General features: G+C 31.3%; 1 protein-coding gene and 1 pseudogene across 1 annotated transcript; one reads left to right on the top strand and one right to left on the bottom strand.

Annotated features, from left to right (window-relative positions):
- Positions 1-660: 660 nt before the first annotated feature.
- Positions 661-2788, bottom strand: LOC126674347 (protein kinase PINOID). Its single transcript, XM_050368783.2, has 2 exons — positions 1985-2788; positions 661-1619 (listed from the first exon to the last, which is right to left on the bottom strand). The coding sequence occupies exons 1-2, from the start codon at positions 2587-2589 to the stop codon at positions 848-850; spliced, it is 1377 nt and encodes a 458-aa protein (XP_050224740.1). The 5' UTR covers positions 2590-2788; the 3' UTR covers positions 661-847.
- Positions 2789-13373: 10585 nt separating this feature from the next.
- On the top strand, positions 13374-14352 carry LOC126672748 (uncharacterized; annotated as a pseudogene).
- The last annotated feature ends 835 nt before the right edge of the window (positions 14353-15187 follow it).

Raw genomic sequence — 15187 nt, 5'->3', positions numbered from 1 at the left:
AAACAAGCTTGATTTATAACATTTGACTTGAAAAAACCGGCACATGTCCAACTGCATTATTAAACATAAAATGACAGGAAAATCATGTGCAAATTAAATAATTTAACTTGATACATAATCACCTGCAATTAACGAACAAGAGTGAAAAATCAACCCAAAATTTATTAATTTAATTCAATTTAAGCTTATAGAGTACCTATTTTTGGCTATTTTCAATTCAATGATATAATCAATTTATATTAGTATATAATTAAATATAAAAACCAAATTAGTTAGTATTTTGTATCAATTTAAAATGTTTTTAAATTAAAAAAAATACAAAGAGCCGTTAGTATATATAAAAAAAATCACATGCATTATAGAACTCGTTTTCTAAGCCGACCCTTCCTATTTATGCGCATGCATCATATGTAAATTTCATAGGATAAGATAATGGCGGTTCAAAAATATTAATTATTACAAATGGACCTAATTCCAAAACTTTCTATATCAAGTAAAAGCCGGTGAGCAATAACAAGATTTTTAGCTCTTTTTTTACCTCAATTTTTTTTTTAATTTTTTTATAATTTTAAATTCTGAATCTGTCTCTAATTATAAATATAATAACAACTCTGATAAATGATGCTAAAATTGAAAAATGTATGTGGATTTTTCTTGAAATGTATAAATAGTTTATATAATTAGAGGGTATAATTGATGTCAATTCAGTCACCTAAAACATAGTTTATAGACTAAAATAGGAAAATTAAAACCCAAAAAAGGGCTTTAAATATGCACATCTATCAGCCTACCAATTGCAAAATATGGCAGCAACTCCCTAACACGTGGCACAAATCACAGGCTTTCTCTAAAAGTAATCAAAAGCTGTTGATTTTGGCTTCCCATGATAAAACGGCATCGTTTTTTGTCTTCTTAGTCCCGGAACCTGAGGTGGGGTCACCGTCCGTATCAGAGCAAAATTAAGCCCTTTAAAAAACGGGTGAGTTTTGACGTCGGCGGATCCTCTTTTCGACCCGAGTCTAGCATTCGGATCTTTATTCAACAGACCCGATATCAAATCCCGCGCGTGGAAGTCAAGCGAAGAGGAAGGCGATTGTGTAGGAAAACTCAAGGGCTTTTTCACAATGTTACGCAGTGTCTGCTCATTCGATGGAGCCGCAAACGGTGTCCGTCCGTAAATCAATTCGTAGATAAAAATCCCAAAGGCCCACCAATCAACCGCGTTTCCATGGGACCCACCAGATGCCACCTCAGGCGCCACGTACTCATGGGTCCCAACAAACGAACAAGACCGGGCGGATACCGGCTCGGCAACAAATAACCGGTTGGGGCTCAACGTTCTGATTTTCTTCGACCGGAAGAGCCGGTTAAGGAGGCACGAGAAGCTCTTATTCGAGTGTGATCGGGTGTACGACAATGACGACGGAGAAGTAGAATCAGGAGAGAAAGACGGAGATTCAACGGCTGGGATTGCATCAGAACACAAAGAAAGGTCAAAATCTGATAACATGATGTGACCGTCGGATCTGACTAAAACGTTTTCCGGCTTTAAATCTCTGTAGATAATTCCCAACATGTGAAGATATTCTAAAGCTACAAGAACCTCAGCTGCATAAAACCTGCAAACAAAATCAAGAATCCCGTTTAGTTAAACAAATTTTCTCGAGAACCAAACACAAATAGTCAACAGATAACTTGCATGCAAAGCAAAACAAAACGCCTAATATGGTAAATAATAACACTAATTAAGTGCAATAAATCATAATTATTGATTAAAAACGATACAGACAGATACAGAAGAGTACTGATCATCACTGTAACAAGACAAACAAAGACAAGAACGTATCATCAAAAACACTGCAAATCCATGCATAATTTGTTTTCTTATGAAATTATTTTATAACTTGAAAACAAAAAGAAAAAAAGATTGCAGCTTTTTGTAATTCTAAATATTTATTTATATAAGACAATAAATTATTATTACCTTGCAGAGGTAAGAGAGAACCGTTTGTGAGGCTGTTTATGCCGTAAAGAATGTAAATCCCCGCCGGAACAGTACTCCATAACAATGCAAGAAAAATGGGAAGCTTCAAACTCAGCGTATAAAGTTGGCAAAAATGGATGATCCAACATTTTCAAGATCTTCCTCTCCATTTCAGCTCTATGAACTTTCTTTTTCACACGTAATGCTTCTTTATCCACAACTTTCATGGCATAACAGCATAACTCGTCGTCTTGTTCTTTTACGACGTCGTATTCGTCGTCGTTTTCTTGGTTATGCTTTCTTGTTAGACGGCATAGGTAGACTGTCCCGATGTCTCCCGACCCGATTCGGCGGAGGAGCTGAAAGTCACGGAAAGTCAAGCCGGTTTTACGGCGGATGGCGGAGTAAGCGAAGTCAGATGACCGGTGTGGTTTGAGGGTAAGATTTTCCGGTGAGGATCTTGCTGTTAAAAGCTCAAAAGAAAGACGGCTGTAGCTACTCATACAGCTCTCACTGCTCATTGATGAAGTAGTAGTGGCGCTGCTCTTGAAGCTTAAGTCACCGTCCGATGAAGAGTCGCGGTGGCTGCCGCCGCAATTTAACATTTTAGAATTTGAGAAGCCAGTTCAAATGGAATCTTCAATGTTTGTAAGATTGGAGACAATAAGCAATGGGGAGGGAACTTTTGAATTTAAGTTTTGTTGGTGAGAATCAGATGCTGATGAATATGAAGAAGAGCTGGAAATTAAAGGGAGAGGTTATTAAATTTTGGAGAGAGAAAGGTTTGAATGGTAGAACAGTTTTTTTTTTTTTTAAAGAGGACTGATTAATATGTGTATTTATATATAAATTAGGGTTTCTGAACAAGGAACAGTCCGTACTCTTAAGCTAGTTTTTTAATGAGTTAAATTTTTGTAGGGTTTATTTTTGTATTGAATTATTTAGCTAGGCTTCATTTATTAAATCGAATATTACTCCACAAGACTAAATTAATCTCAAGCTTCTTGCATATGACATAATTTATCATCTTCATTTAAAAATCAAATAATATATATTTTTTTAATTTTTTTACATTAGTCATCTAAATTAAAATATTTAATTAAAAATAAATAAAGTTCAATTTTTTTGACATAAAAATAAATAAATTTAATATTTTGACAAGATAATAGTTTAATGAATTCAATATATATATTTTTTAAAATTTTCTACGTCTCTAACTTTTTTAAATGAAAAAAATTAAATACTAAAAAATTGAAAAATTGAAACATAAATAGACATGTAAAAGATAAATTGAATTTATTAAAATATTATATTTTATAAAAATATAATAATTATTTATAATTATATACATTAAAAATAAAATTTTAAACTGACTTTATAAGTCTGTAATAAAATTGAGTAGACTAATATAAAAAATAAATAAAATAACTAAAATATTAATGAAAATAAAAATAAATTACTACATCATTCGATTTTTAAATATGAGACAAAACTATATATTCTGACGAATGCTAACAATGTTAGAATAATTTGACCATATTAAAATATGTATTTTAAATATATAATAAAAATAGCATTCTTTTTTTTATAATATTTCAATTAAAAAAATTTAGTTTTAATATTTTTAATGTAATTATCTATTCAGTTTTTTATCCATTTTTATTTAATATTTAATTATAAATCACAAGATAATTAATTAACAAGTAGAATTTTACAAGTAAATAATAAGAATAAAATAAGAACAGAAAAAAAAAACAATTTTAAGTCCTTTTAAACTTTAGGTAAAATGTTATTTTTTTAAAATATATTTAAAATTTTAGCACTAAATTATATATAATCTCATTTTTTACAAAACTTACTTTTATCTTATACATGAGATGTAATCACATATATATGATGAATACAAATATATATAAATTTTTAATAAGTGAAAAGTAGATATTAATTGAATTATGTAAATGGTCGAAAATTTAACGGATAATTAAGTAATTATGTTTACCCTTACTCTTTTTTATGTTTATTAATTAATATACTGATATTTCAAATTTTAATTATAATTAAATTTATAATTGTAAATATAAGTAAATAGTAGTACGAACAAAGGGTCAACGCGCCCCCTAAACTTGTGTCATGGGATCATCTGACCCAATTTATACTTTTTTGAGCAAATAACCCAAAAACTCTTCATTTTCGGGTCAAGTAACCCCATAATTGTATTTTTAAAACGCGTAAAATACAAATCGGAGGTGAGGGATGCAAAAAAGTAATTAGATACTTCCCTAATTGTTGCGATAAAATTATCCTAAATCTGTTTTTTAAAATAAAAATATAAATTATGGGGTTATTTGACCCAAAAATGAAGAGTTTTGGGGTTAGTTGCTCAATAAAGTATAAATTGGGTTAGATGACCCCGTGTCACAAGTTCAGGGGGCGCGTTGACCCTTTGTTCATAGTAGTACTATGTGTTTTCACTTCATTGTAGTAGTAGATATATAGATGTAGGTGGAATTTGCTTGTGTAAAAAGTGGTTGTTGAGGGTATTTATGATGTAGTGCAGTGAGAGTAAATGTGCTTTTTTAACTGCGTAGTAAAAAAGTTCTGTTTACACGTGAGGTGAAAAAGGGTAGCAAATAGAAGCTATAGCTTTGGAGGAATCGCCTACATACTAGTTTTATGACGTAAGCCAAAGGCACGTGCGGAGAAGCTCGCCTAGGTAGTAGTCACGTGTCATGAAAATACTGTAAATTTATTTTAACTGTTGTCGTTGTCTTGCGTGTGGTTTTTTTACTTTTTACTGCTTTTGCAGCGAGTGTAAAGCCTAGAGCCAATACTCTTTGGCTTAAATTCCGAGAATGCCCTTCTCAAATTTTTTCCTTAAATCAGACAGAACCAAAAACAAATAAAAGCTGTGTTGAGAGAGTCAAAGCTAACTCCAATATTTGCAGGCTTTGTTCGTTTAAATTGAATGCGATCGCAGATGCTCTAATTAATTTCATCGAAGGCAATATCAAAAAGAATACTTCATCATAAATTTTCTAAAAATATAAATCCAACTACATTTTCCTATTTATCATCATTAAGAAATATAAATATAATATAAAAAGATAATTGCAGAAAAACGGCAAAGAAGAGTGTTTATCCCATGCAGGGGCGGAACTAGGGAGGGTCGAGGAGGGTCGGCCGACCCTCCTCGCCGGAAAAAAAGTAAAAAAAAAATAGATTTTTCTGATTTTTTTCAGTAGGGGCGGTTATAACCGCCCCTAGAAACCGCCCCTACATGTGTTAGGGGCGGTTTTTTCTCTATAGGGGCGGTCAAAACCGCCCCTACAACTGAAAATTAACACATTTGAATTGTTTTACAGCAGTTTAATATTTTTTAAATAGTCGAACATAAAAATTTCGACCCTCCTAAATTAGTGTCCTGGTTCCGCCACTGATCCCATGCAATAGTTGTGTCACGTCATTTTTACAACAAGTTAATGAGCATTTACGATAATTTTTTTAATTATTGCTCATTTTTTTAGTATTAAATATTTGCACATGGCTATCGTCTCATTGGTTTGTTACACGAATAACGTGTCGCAACCATTATGTTGTAATTATCTGGCAAAGAATTATTCATGTTCTTTGAATTTGTAGAATGGACTCATATAGTTAAAAATTATTCTATTATCAAATTTTAGAGCTAGTAGAAAGCTATTTAAGATAAATAGTTTTTTAAATTTAATCTCAAATATTTAATAAAAAATATATTAAAATTAGTATTATTAAATAAAACATATTTTATACTTATTTTTTATGCTCTCTAAAAATATAAAGTGTGTACTTATTTTTTAAAAATTATAGATTAAATTGACAAAGTAAATAAATTATACTCCCTCCGTCCCAATGGAGTTGTCCACTTTGAGAAATTTTTTTGTCCCAAAACTCTTGTCCACTTTAAAAAAGTAACTAATTTTTACACTCAAAATCCTATATTACCCCTATTTAAAATCCACTAATGAGTCTTTTGAAATTAAATTGCAAGTGGACCCTACATTAAATAGGGTTATGACAAAAAAAAATAAGGAAAATTTTACAAAATCCATAAGCAATATTTATTTTTTTTAAACTGTGTGATAAAGGCAAACTGGACAACTCTATTGGAACGGAGTGAGTATATGTTATCGTTTATAAAATTTATTACCGCAATGATCTTTCATTAAAAGAAGCATATGATTCATGAAGCATATAATTTATATGGAAGATAATGAGGAAACGTTGCAGAGTATATTATCAACAAATACGTTGATCAGTCAGTCAATGCAACCAGCAATATAAATTTTCGTAGCCTACATATATATATAGGGTTTAATTCACTCATCTCAAAATTATTGCCTACTCATTGTCCTTCCTACCAAAATTAAGCTGGTATTATAAATAGTAATAAACAATAATTGAAACTTTATTAACGAGCTTAAATTAGTGTTTGATAATTTGCATCATAATTACAGTTTTAGAGGATGGATGTAATTTACAATTATTACTATATTTTTTTATTGCAGACAATACATTTTTTTGCTTTTAAATAAGAATTAATTATATTCTAAAACAATAAGAATTATTTACATAATATAGACTACACTATATGTAGAATTGTATTGAGGTTTAGGTCCTACGTAATTTATGCTTAATAATTGAAGAAATTAGTGGTGAGACATTAAGAGGGGGAAGGGGACACGTATCTAGGTTAAGTCTTCTACTAGAATTATGTCATTACCAAATTTATCCTTTAAACTCTCATTAATGGTTCACATATTTGTAAACAATATGGGCAAGATGGTAATTTTGGTTAGATACCTTACTATATGTTTGGGTCATTGGAATTTGGATGGGCTTCTATTGATATTTAAGATGGGTCCATCTTAATTTTCAACCTTATATTTACACTATATGGAATTAATATGGATCCCACATAGAGAAAATTACACTATACATTATACTTTAATTAAATATATATTTTTTTTAAAAAGAAGAAGAAGAAATAAACTCTTTATTCATCAAACAATGGAATTTACAAGCTCATTTACCAGGAAAGGTACTTTTCCGATAAAATTACAATCCTTCCATAAAACATTCTCCACTTAGCCAGAGGGTGAGCAACTTGATTACTCGACCTCCAAACATGAATAAAGCTAACATTCTGATTCGAGGAGCTGGCTATGCAATCTTCGACAATCAGTTGGAGTTGATCCATCGCTTGGCCCGAATTAACAAATTTGTTGACGACTGTCGCTGCATCAGACTCAACTATTAGTTCAGGTGCATTGAGAACCGAAGCTGTCAACAAACCATGCCGAATAGCCAAAGCTTCAGTCATATCCACATTGATTACTCTATACAAGACATGCACACTACTTCGAATAACAGCACTCTCTGCATCTTTGCATACATCGCTCACCACAAACCTCTTTCTTTTAATAGAGACAACCACATCTGTATAAACTTTAATAGCCGGACGACGAGGGGGCTGCCAAGATTGGATAGCAGCTGCAGCAGAAGAACTGAGACTCCTACCATGTCTCTTAATCTGATTCAACATATACCTTGTGATACTGATGTATTTGAGGATGAGAAGATCCACATATGTTTTATTTAAATAAATTGCTCCACTTATGGAGATATGTTGGGTTTTTATGTGTTTTGAAGATTTTGATGTGTTTTAAAGATTTTAGTTAGCGTTATTTATATATATCCTTTTTTTGCTCAAGGATGTTTAACATTTGTTTGAACTTCAAATTCAAGTTCCTTAGCAAACTAAAGTTGTGGTCTAATTATTGGAGTATATTTAAAATGGAACAGATAAAAGATGGAAGTACTGGAATGTGTAATGGTACTTGATGGATCACCGAACTGAATCCGATCTGTTAAGCCTGCACAGACCAAAAAACAGAGGTAAGAAGGAACTTCCGGTGGGGGTCACCAGATGTTCACTTTGACGCTCAAGTAAGTTTAAGCGAGGGAAAGAAGAAGAAGAGAAAGAGAAGAGATATCTTGGTGAAAAAAGAATTACCTAAAGTTTGCACACAAAGTCCTTTTTTATAGGTAGAGCTCATGTGCAAACCTTGACTTGCTGGCTGTTTCTCCTTCTTGTGGTCCCTGTTTTATGTTATTCTTACATGGCAAGCTCTTCCGCATTTGACGCGGTTTGTTTAGGTGCATCAGGCGTAAGGAACATTTTTGTTGTACTTGTCAGAGGATCTTCTATGGACCTAGAATCAGTTACACGTGAGTGTGGATTCTTGTGGTACCTCGGAGCTCGTCCTAAGGGTCTGGCTCGACCGAGCTTCGATATTAAATATCTGAGCTTGGGTGGTGTTTCTTGCTAGATATTATCCGGTCTCTTGAACAAGATACCATTTTGTTACTCGTGGCTCGGTGACCCCCCAGGTTACTTGGTAGACAATTAGGTCCGACCTGTGATGCCGGCCATCATAGGTGGAGGAGGTGTGTTTGCAGGTTATGAGTTTGAGCTTCGGGCGAGGTGCTGCTTCGTTTGTCGTAGCTCGATGCTTCTTATGAACATCATGACGACAGATTGTTTGATTTAGCGATATTTGTATTCGGCGACGTTGCTTCGCCCCTACTAAACGTTATCAGTATCCATAAATTATAAACACTTAGAATTCTCTGATTTATTGGCGCCATTAAAATTTTATTCTTAGATTCCATTTTCTTGTTTTAATCTAATTAAAGTTTTTCATTTGTTAGTTTCTCTTTTTTATTTTCAATTTTTTTATAATAGGTGATTTATGATATATTTCGATAATTATCTTAATATATATAAAACAAAAAAGTTCAAATTATATATATAAAATTAAATGAAGATACAACATATTTACAATACAATGACAGAAATTGGCAGCCGTACTTACAAGCATGTCGATCATTTTCTACTATCTATATTTGCAATGTAAGCAAGCAAGTTGGAAGTGAAATTGGATATGTATACTATAGATCAACATCCAAACCATCTTTTTCAATTAATTAAAGAGGGGAGACAGAATAGATAGTTATTAAAATCCACATGGCTAAATAATGGTAAATAATTTATTAATTGTTTATTAAAAAGAAACATGCATGATATAAAAAGAAAAATTATGAGGCAACAAAAGGAAAATTGGGGCTTAAACAGCTGGAGTACTAGGTCCCATCTCAAAATAACATGTCGACAATTCATTATTTGGATAATCATTCAAATCAAATTGGATTAATTTCCACTCATGTTATTTCAATTTTATAACAATATGCTTATATATAAAGACCCAGACATCTACTTGACATGCAAAATCACTATATTCATTGAAACGGTAAAAAAATATATTTTTCTCTATCAAATGCTTTTTATTTTCTTTGAATTTTTTTTATTCTTAAACTCTTCATAGTTGTTAGAAAACCTAATTACTTAAAAACCATCCACGTTAATTTTTTTTTTATTTATACTCTGACGTAAGAAAAAAAACCAATTGTATCATTTTTTGAGTTTTCATGTTTCACCTCTTTTCCCGTATTAAAATAATTTTTTTTTATTTGAAAAAAAATTCAAAATAATCCTTCATTTTTAACTCATATTCTAATTAAACGCTAATATTATCCATGATACAAAAAAACCTTTTTTTTAAAAAAAGTTTAACAGATAATAATAATTTTTTATCTAAATTTATATTAATTGTCAATTATTTTAAAATAAAAAATCGTAATTAATATCATTCCGGAAACCCACTAGAGCATCTCCTTCTCCGATGGAGAAGGAGCTGCTCGGAGAAGTAGTAGCTTGCTCCTTTTCTATTAGAGAAGGAGCAGCGACTGCTTCTTCGGTGTGACAAAGTGAGTCGGTCGGAATTTTTTTTTAATTTATTTTAAAAATAAAAATTAATTAATTATTAGGTTTATTTAAATATTTTTAATGTTGAAGGATTTGTTTATATTTTTTTAAATAGAAAAAATATAATATAGCCGCTATAATACAAACAGTTTTTTTTTATGTCAAGTTGTAATTGAGAAAAAAAATTAACATGGATGGTTTTTAAGTAATTAGATTTCGATTGAAAGAAAAGTAGTTCTGATATGTTTTAAATGGACATTGAAGTTTTACATGCTAGATATATAGGTTGTTCCCACATAAGTTAATTTTGACGGAATTGTTTTTTTTTTTTATTAAGAGAAGGTATTATGAAATTATAAAGTTATAATTCGTAAAATATACATGCCGACTAAGAGTAGAAAAAAATACAGAATTTTTTTTTGGTTAAAGATAGTCTACTCTAATTATTAGCGGGAGTTAGCGGGAGTTAATGTTAAACATTTTTTAAATAGGCACACTGTCTGTGAGTGTTGAGGGTCGAACCTTCAACCTTATACACATATCATTAGAGTTTGGCCAACTGGGCCAAGCCTTCAAGTGTAAAATACAGAATCATAAATGAATTTTTCCCCATCAAATTGCCAATTAATTTTCAAATTTTTTAAGTTCGGTAAATTGAACAATAGATAAAGGAAGAAATTTCTCATAGTATACTGTTTTATATTTTATTTATGATTTTATATTGTTTTAAATATATTTAGAAGTCCTACTTTTTTTATCAAAAATATTTTTTACTTTTTTTTAATTTTAAAAATATTTCTTTTACTTTTTAATAATTTATTTTTTTATAGATTTTTTTCGAGTTTTTTTTCTGATATTTTTTAGTTTAATTATGATGTATCTATTGTGTTTTTTTAGTGTAACTATGATGTATATATAGTATAACTATGGTGTTTTTATAGTGTAGATATAGTGTGTGTATATAGTGTATCCATGATGTTTTTATTATATTTTTATAGTGTATACCATAAAAACTACAAATACACCATAAACACTGCAAATGCACCATAGATATACTAAATGGCAAAAATACACCAAAAAAACATAGATATACTAGAAAACACCAGAAATACACTGTAAATACACCAGAAATACACTATAACATAAATACACTATAAAAACACAACAAATACACCAGAAATACACTATAACATAAATACACTATAAAAACACAACAAATACACCATAAATCAAGTCGTTCATTATAAAATCAGTAGCATGAAAATAAATAAAGAAATTTATCAATAAAAAAAAGAAAAAATAATTATATGAATAATAGAAGAATTTTATAACAAAAAATTATACATTTACATTAAGAATTTTTATAAAATATTTAAATCATCACAAAAAATCCTAAAAAATTATAAAAAAACTAAAAACAATGTCGATAAATCCCATTGTAACATTAGTAATAATTGAATATCGGAAAATAAAAAAAAAAAGTACAAAGAAGGGACCCATGATAGTTTTAGACAGAATAGGATGCCATGAGAAAGGCGAACAAAAAGTGCAGCAAGATGGAGGAAATGTCTTTACATTACACAAATTGACACTTCTCCAAATATGGGGAAACCAAAATTGCCCACCATTTTATATTTCTTCTTTCTTTCATCATCTACTTTTTGTGTTCCATTTTTGTGGCTTATCATTTATAAAAAATAATTCATATATACATACTTATTATATATATTGTTATACTAAAAAGTCTATTTATTTAATAATATTTCTATTTATTCGGACAAAGTGACAAATTCAAAATTTTCAACCTTTTGGTAATTTTTGCTGATAGTTCCCAAGTTTTAACTTTCATTTACAATATTTTTAAATTTTAGTTGGTAATTGTTCTTTTAAGTTTCAATTTTTTAATGTATTGTATTGTTTCTAGCATCATTTTGGATATGTTTTCGTCAAAATATAAGAATATGGTGGCAAGTTGGAATTACATTGGAATGAAAAATGACACTACATAATTCATCATTTAAGCTTGTTTGAATAGTCTTGATGGTATTCATTTATAATGAATTATTAGTTTTCGTTCACAAAGGATAAATAGTAAGTATGAGGATGTTTGATAGGAGTAGAATTATTCCTATTTTTCTATGTTTTTTACGTAGTAATCTCGTATTTATGTTTGTTTTGAAGCTCTTTGTACTTATTTCATGTTTGAGCAGTTCAGGCATAATGTTGGTGTGTTTCTATTCGCAGTTTTGCGGATTGCCACGCGATTTTCATTTAAAAATCAGTTTCTTGATTTGGTTTCGACTCAAAAACTCAGCCTGGACCTGTTCTAACTCGACCCAGAAGTATTCTAACACGACCACACTCCTAAAAAACTTAAAACGAGACGAAAATCCTAATCTTACACCACATCACTATAAAAGCAAGTTTTAAACATGAAAGAAGGGTTTAACTAGTTTTTACTTTTCAGTTTATATAGTTTAGCTTATATTTTACAGTTTTACACCATTAACAAGAACATCGATAGAATTGAGGAACAAAGACGAAGACGACATTATTCGAGAGAAACTGATTTCAGAATCTTCTACCAAAAAATTATATCTTGGCCCAACACATAATATATTTTTTAATATCTAACACAAATATTACAACATTTTTTTTTCAAAGTTATGAATTAGATAGATAGGATCAAGTTTACAAATTGATGAAAGTCATATTAACAAAATCTAACCATATGAACTTTTAAAATGCAAACCAAAAGTAAAATCAAAAATACATATGAAGTTTATAGAAAACAAGAAAAAATTAATCGAAAGAGCATAGTCTAAGCCGGAATCCGCTAAACCTAACACTTGAATTTTTCACGAGATCGGGGTTAGATCCATGAACTCGTCCGATTTCGCCTTTAAACTCGCTTGCTCCTTACCTTCATCCGCATCTTCAACAAGTCCGAATAAAGATAGAACAAATAAACACCATACCCACATCAAAATTTCTTGGATCATTAAAGTTTGAAAATGAAACTCCAACAAACACTAAAGATCTTTGAAATGATCCAAAAAATCCGACATGTAACAAGAAAAACCATCCTAAAAAACTAATTCAACCAAAAAGCTCCAAAAAGAGGAAATTATTGAATAAAAGGGAAGAAAAGTAAAGAAATAAAAAGACAAAAATGGAGGAGATAGTTTTCCGGTCAAGAGGCCGGAAAACCACCTCCTCAAGCACAAGGTTTTGATGAGAGGTTTTTAGATAGAAGAGAGAGAGTTTTTTTTGGAGAGAATATTACAACATTCCTTGTTATAATAATAATAATAATAATAACAACAACAACAGAAGTGGAATAAGAGCTTTTAAATACACTTGTACAAAGTATAACTTTTCTTTCTATCATATGATCATGTTCATATTAATAGAATGATTATACTTTCAGTAAATATATTTTCCTAGTGTGTACACAATTATTGGTAGTATCTCCAATTATGTAGTTGCCTATTGGATAGCCTAAGTTTTAGCCTAAACATTAGATAATCTTCTGTATATGTATCTCGTTTGTCTTCTATTCAAAACAAGGAATTACAATATCTTACATGGTATCAGAGCTTAGGTATTTTCCTACCTACAATTTTCTCTTCCCTTTCCTCCAATACAACAGCCTACTCTCCTCCCCCTTCCTTCGTGTTTTATTTTTTCATCTTGTCCACCATGACTGAAACACAAGCTTCCACTGTAAACACTCTCAAACCTATCTTTCATCCGGCGTTGGCTGTTTCAAATATCAAATCTCATATCACTATTGTTCTGGAGATGGAAAATGTGCAATATGCAATGTGGGCGGAATTATTTAAAATACATTGCAAGTCTCACCGTGTTCTCGATCATATTATTCCAACCTCTACCACGAAGGCTCCAATCACGCCAGAGGAAAAAGAATTGTGGTCCACTCTTGATGCTACTGTTTTACAGTGGATTTATGCTACTGTTTCTAACGATTTATTGTGCACCATCATTGAACCAGATTCAACGGCCGTTGAAGCATGGAACCGTCTTCGAGATATTTTTCAGGACAACCAAAATTCTCGTGCCGTCTCTCTTGAGCAAGAATTTTCAACCACTGACATGGCTGCATTTCCTAATGCTTCGGCCTATTGTCAACATCTCAAGATCCTTTCGGATCAATTGAAAAATGTTGGTGCTCCGGTTAGTAATAATCGACTCGTTCTTCAAATGGTCGCCGGCCTAACCGAGGCTTATTCCGGTGTGGGCACGGCAAAGCGAACCCTTACCTCCATTCTATAAAGCTCGCTCTATGCTTGTTCTCGAAGAGACCGGCTTTGCAAAGAAGGCGGCCATGAGTTCACAATCGGCAATGGTGGCATCACCAATGGCTACGCAAACAGCCCCATCTCCTCTCAATTATGCACCAAGCCAGCCAAGACCTCCATCTCGTTTTCCTACCTCACGGGGTCGGAGCAGTAACCGTGTTAACACGAATTTCTTGTCCTGAAATTAAGAAACAAGAAAGTATGCACAAATGTCAATTTTATTGAATTTAATCAAAAAGCGAGTACAATCTCTATGGGGTAATTTCTACACGTGTAGAAATTAAATCCTTTGATGCTTTCCTTCAATATTTGTGGATCAAGGGCTTATAAAGCTTGTTCTTGAATCCGTTGTAGAATCTCCTTCGATTTGGTGAAGAAAATTGTTGAACCGTTGACGAGTGATGAACACGCCGTTTGAAGATTTAATTTGAAGACTTGATTTGATATGTAGTCACTTGGTTGAATCCTCGACGGGTGGTGAACACAACGTATGGAGATTCGAATATGGAGGCTTGATTTGATGTAGTCGCTTAAAGAAATTATGCAGAGCTTCTATGTTGCTTTGTTTGCAGAATTCCCGCGGCTAGAGAATTATGTCTGTGTCTTTTTGTAGAAATTATGCAGAGCTTTTTTATCGCTTTGTTTGCAGAGTTTCCACGACTTGAGAGTGATGTCTTGTGTCGTCGCTTGAAGAAATTATGCAGAGCTTCTATGTTGCTTTGTTTGCAGAATTCCGGCGGCTAGAGAATTATGTTTTTTTTTTGTCTCTTGTGAAGGCACTCCTATTTATAGGAGTGTAGAGAATATGTATTTATGCACATATCTCTATACTTGGAAAGAATAATCAATTTTATTCTAATTAGTTAAATGAGAATATTCACTTAACTAATAGGAAAAAAATAGCATATTCTTTAATATTAGGTAAGTATGATTTGTTGACTTACCTAAAATAATTTATTTAATATTAATTAGACTTTATTTAATAATTAATTTTAAATTATTAAATATCTTTGAAAG

This window comes from Mercurialis annua, linkage group LG3, assembly GCF_937616625.2.
Source record: "Mercurialis annua linkage group LG3, ddMerAnnu1.2, whole genome shotgun sequence".
Taxonomy (NCBI): Eukaryota; Viridiplantae; Streptophyta; class Magnoliopsida; order Malpighiales; family Euphorbiaceae; genus Mercurialis; species Mercurialis annua.
The sequence above is the reverse complement of the archived record's forward strand: the minus strand, read 5'-3'. Positions and strand labels throughout refer to the sequence as shown.

Coding starts and splice junctions, on each gene's coding strand:
- LOC126674347 (XM_050368783.2), bottom strand. CDS start 2,589: ATGTTAAATTGCGGCGGCAGCCACCGCGACTCTTCATCGGACGGTGAC. Junction 1,620..1,984: donor TTCTCTCTTACCTCTGCAAG/GTAATAATAATT, acceptor TTTTGTTTGCAG/GTTTTATGCAGCTGAGGTTC.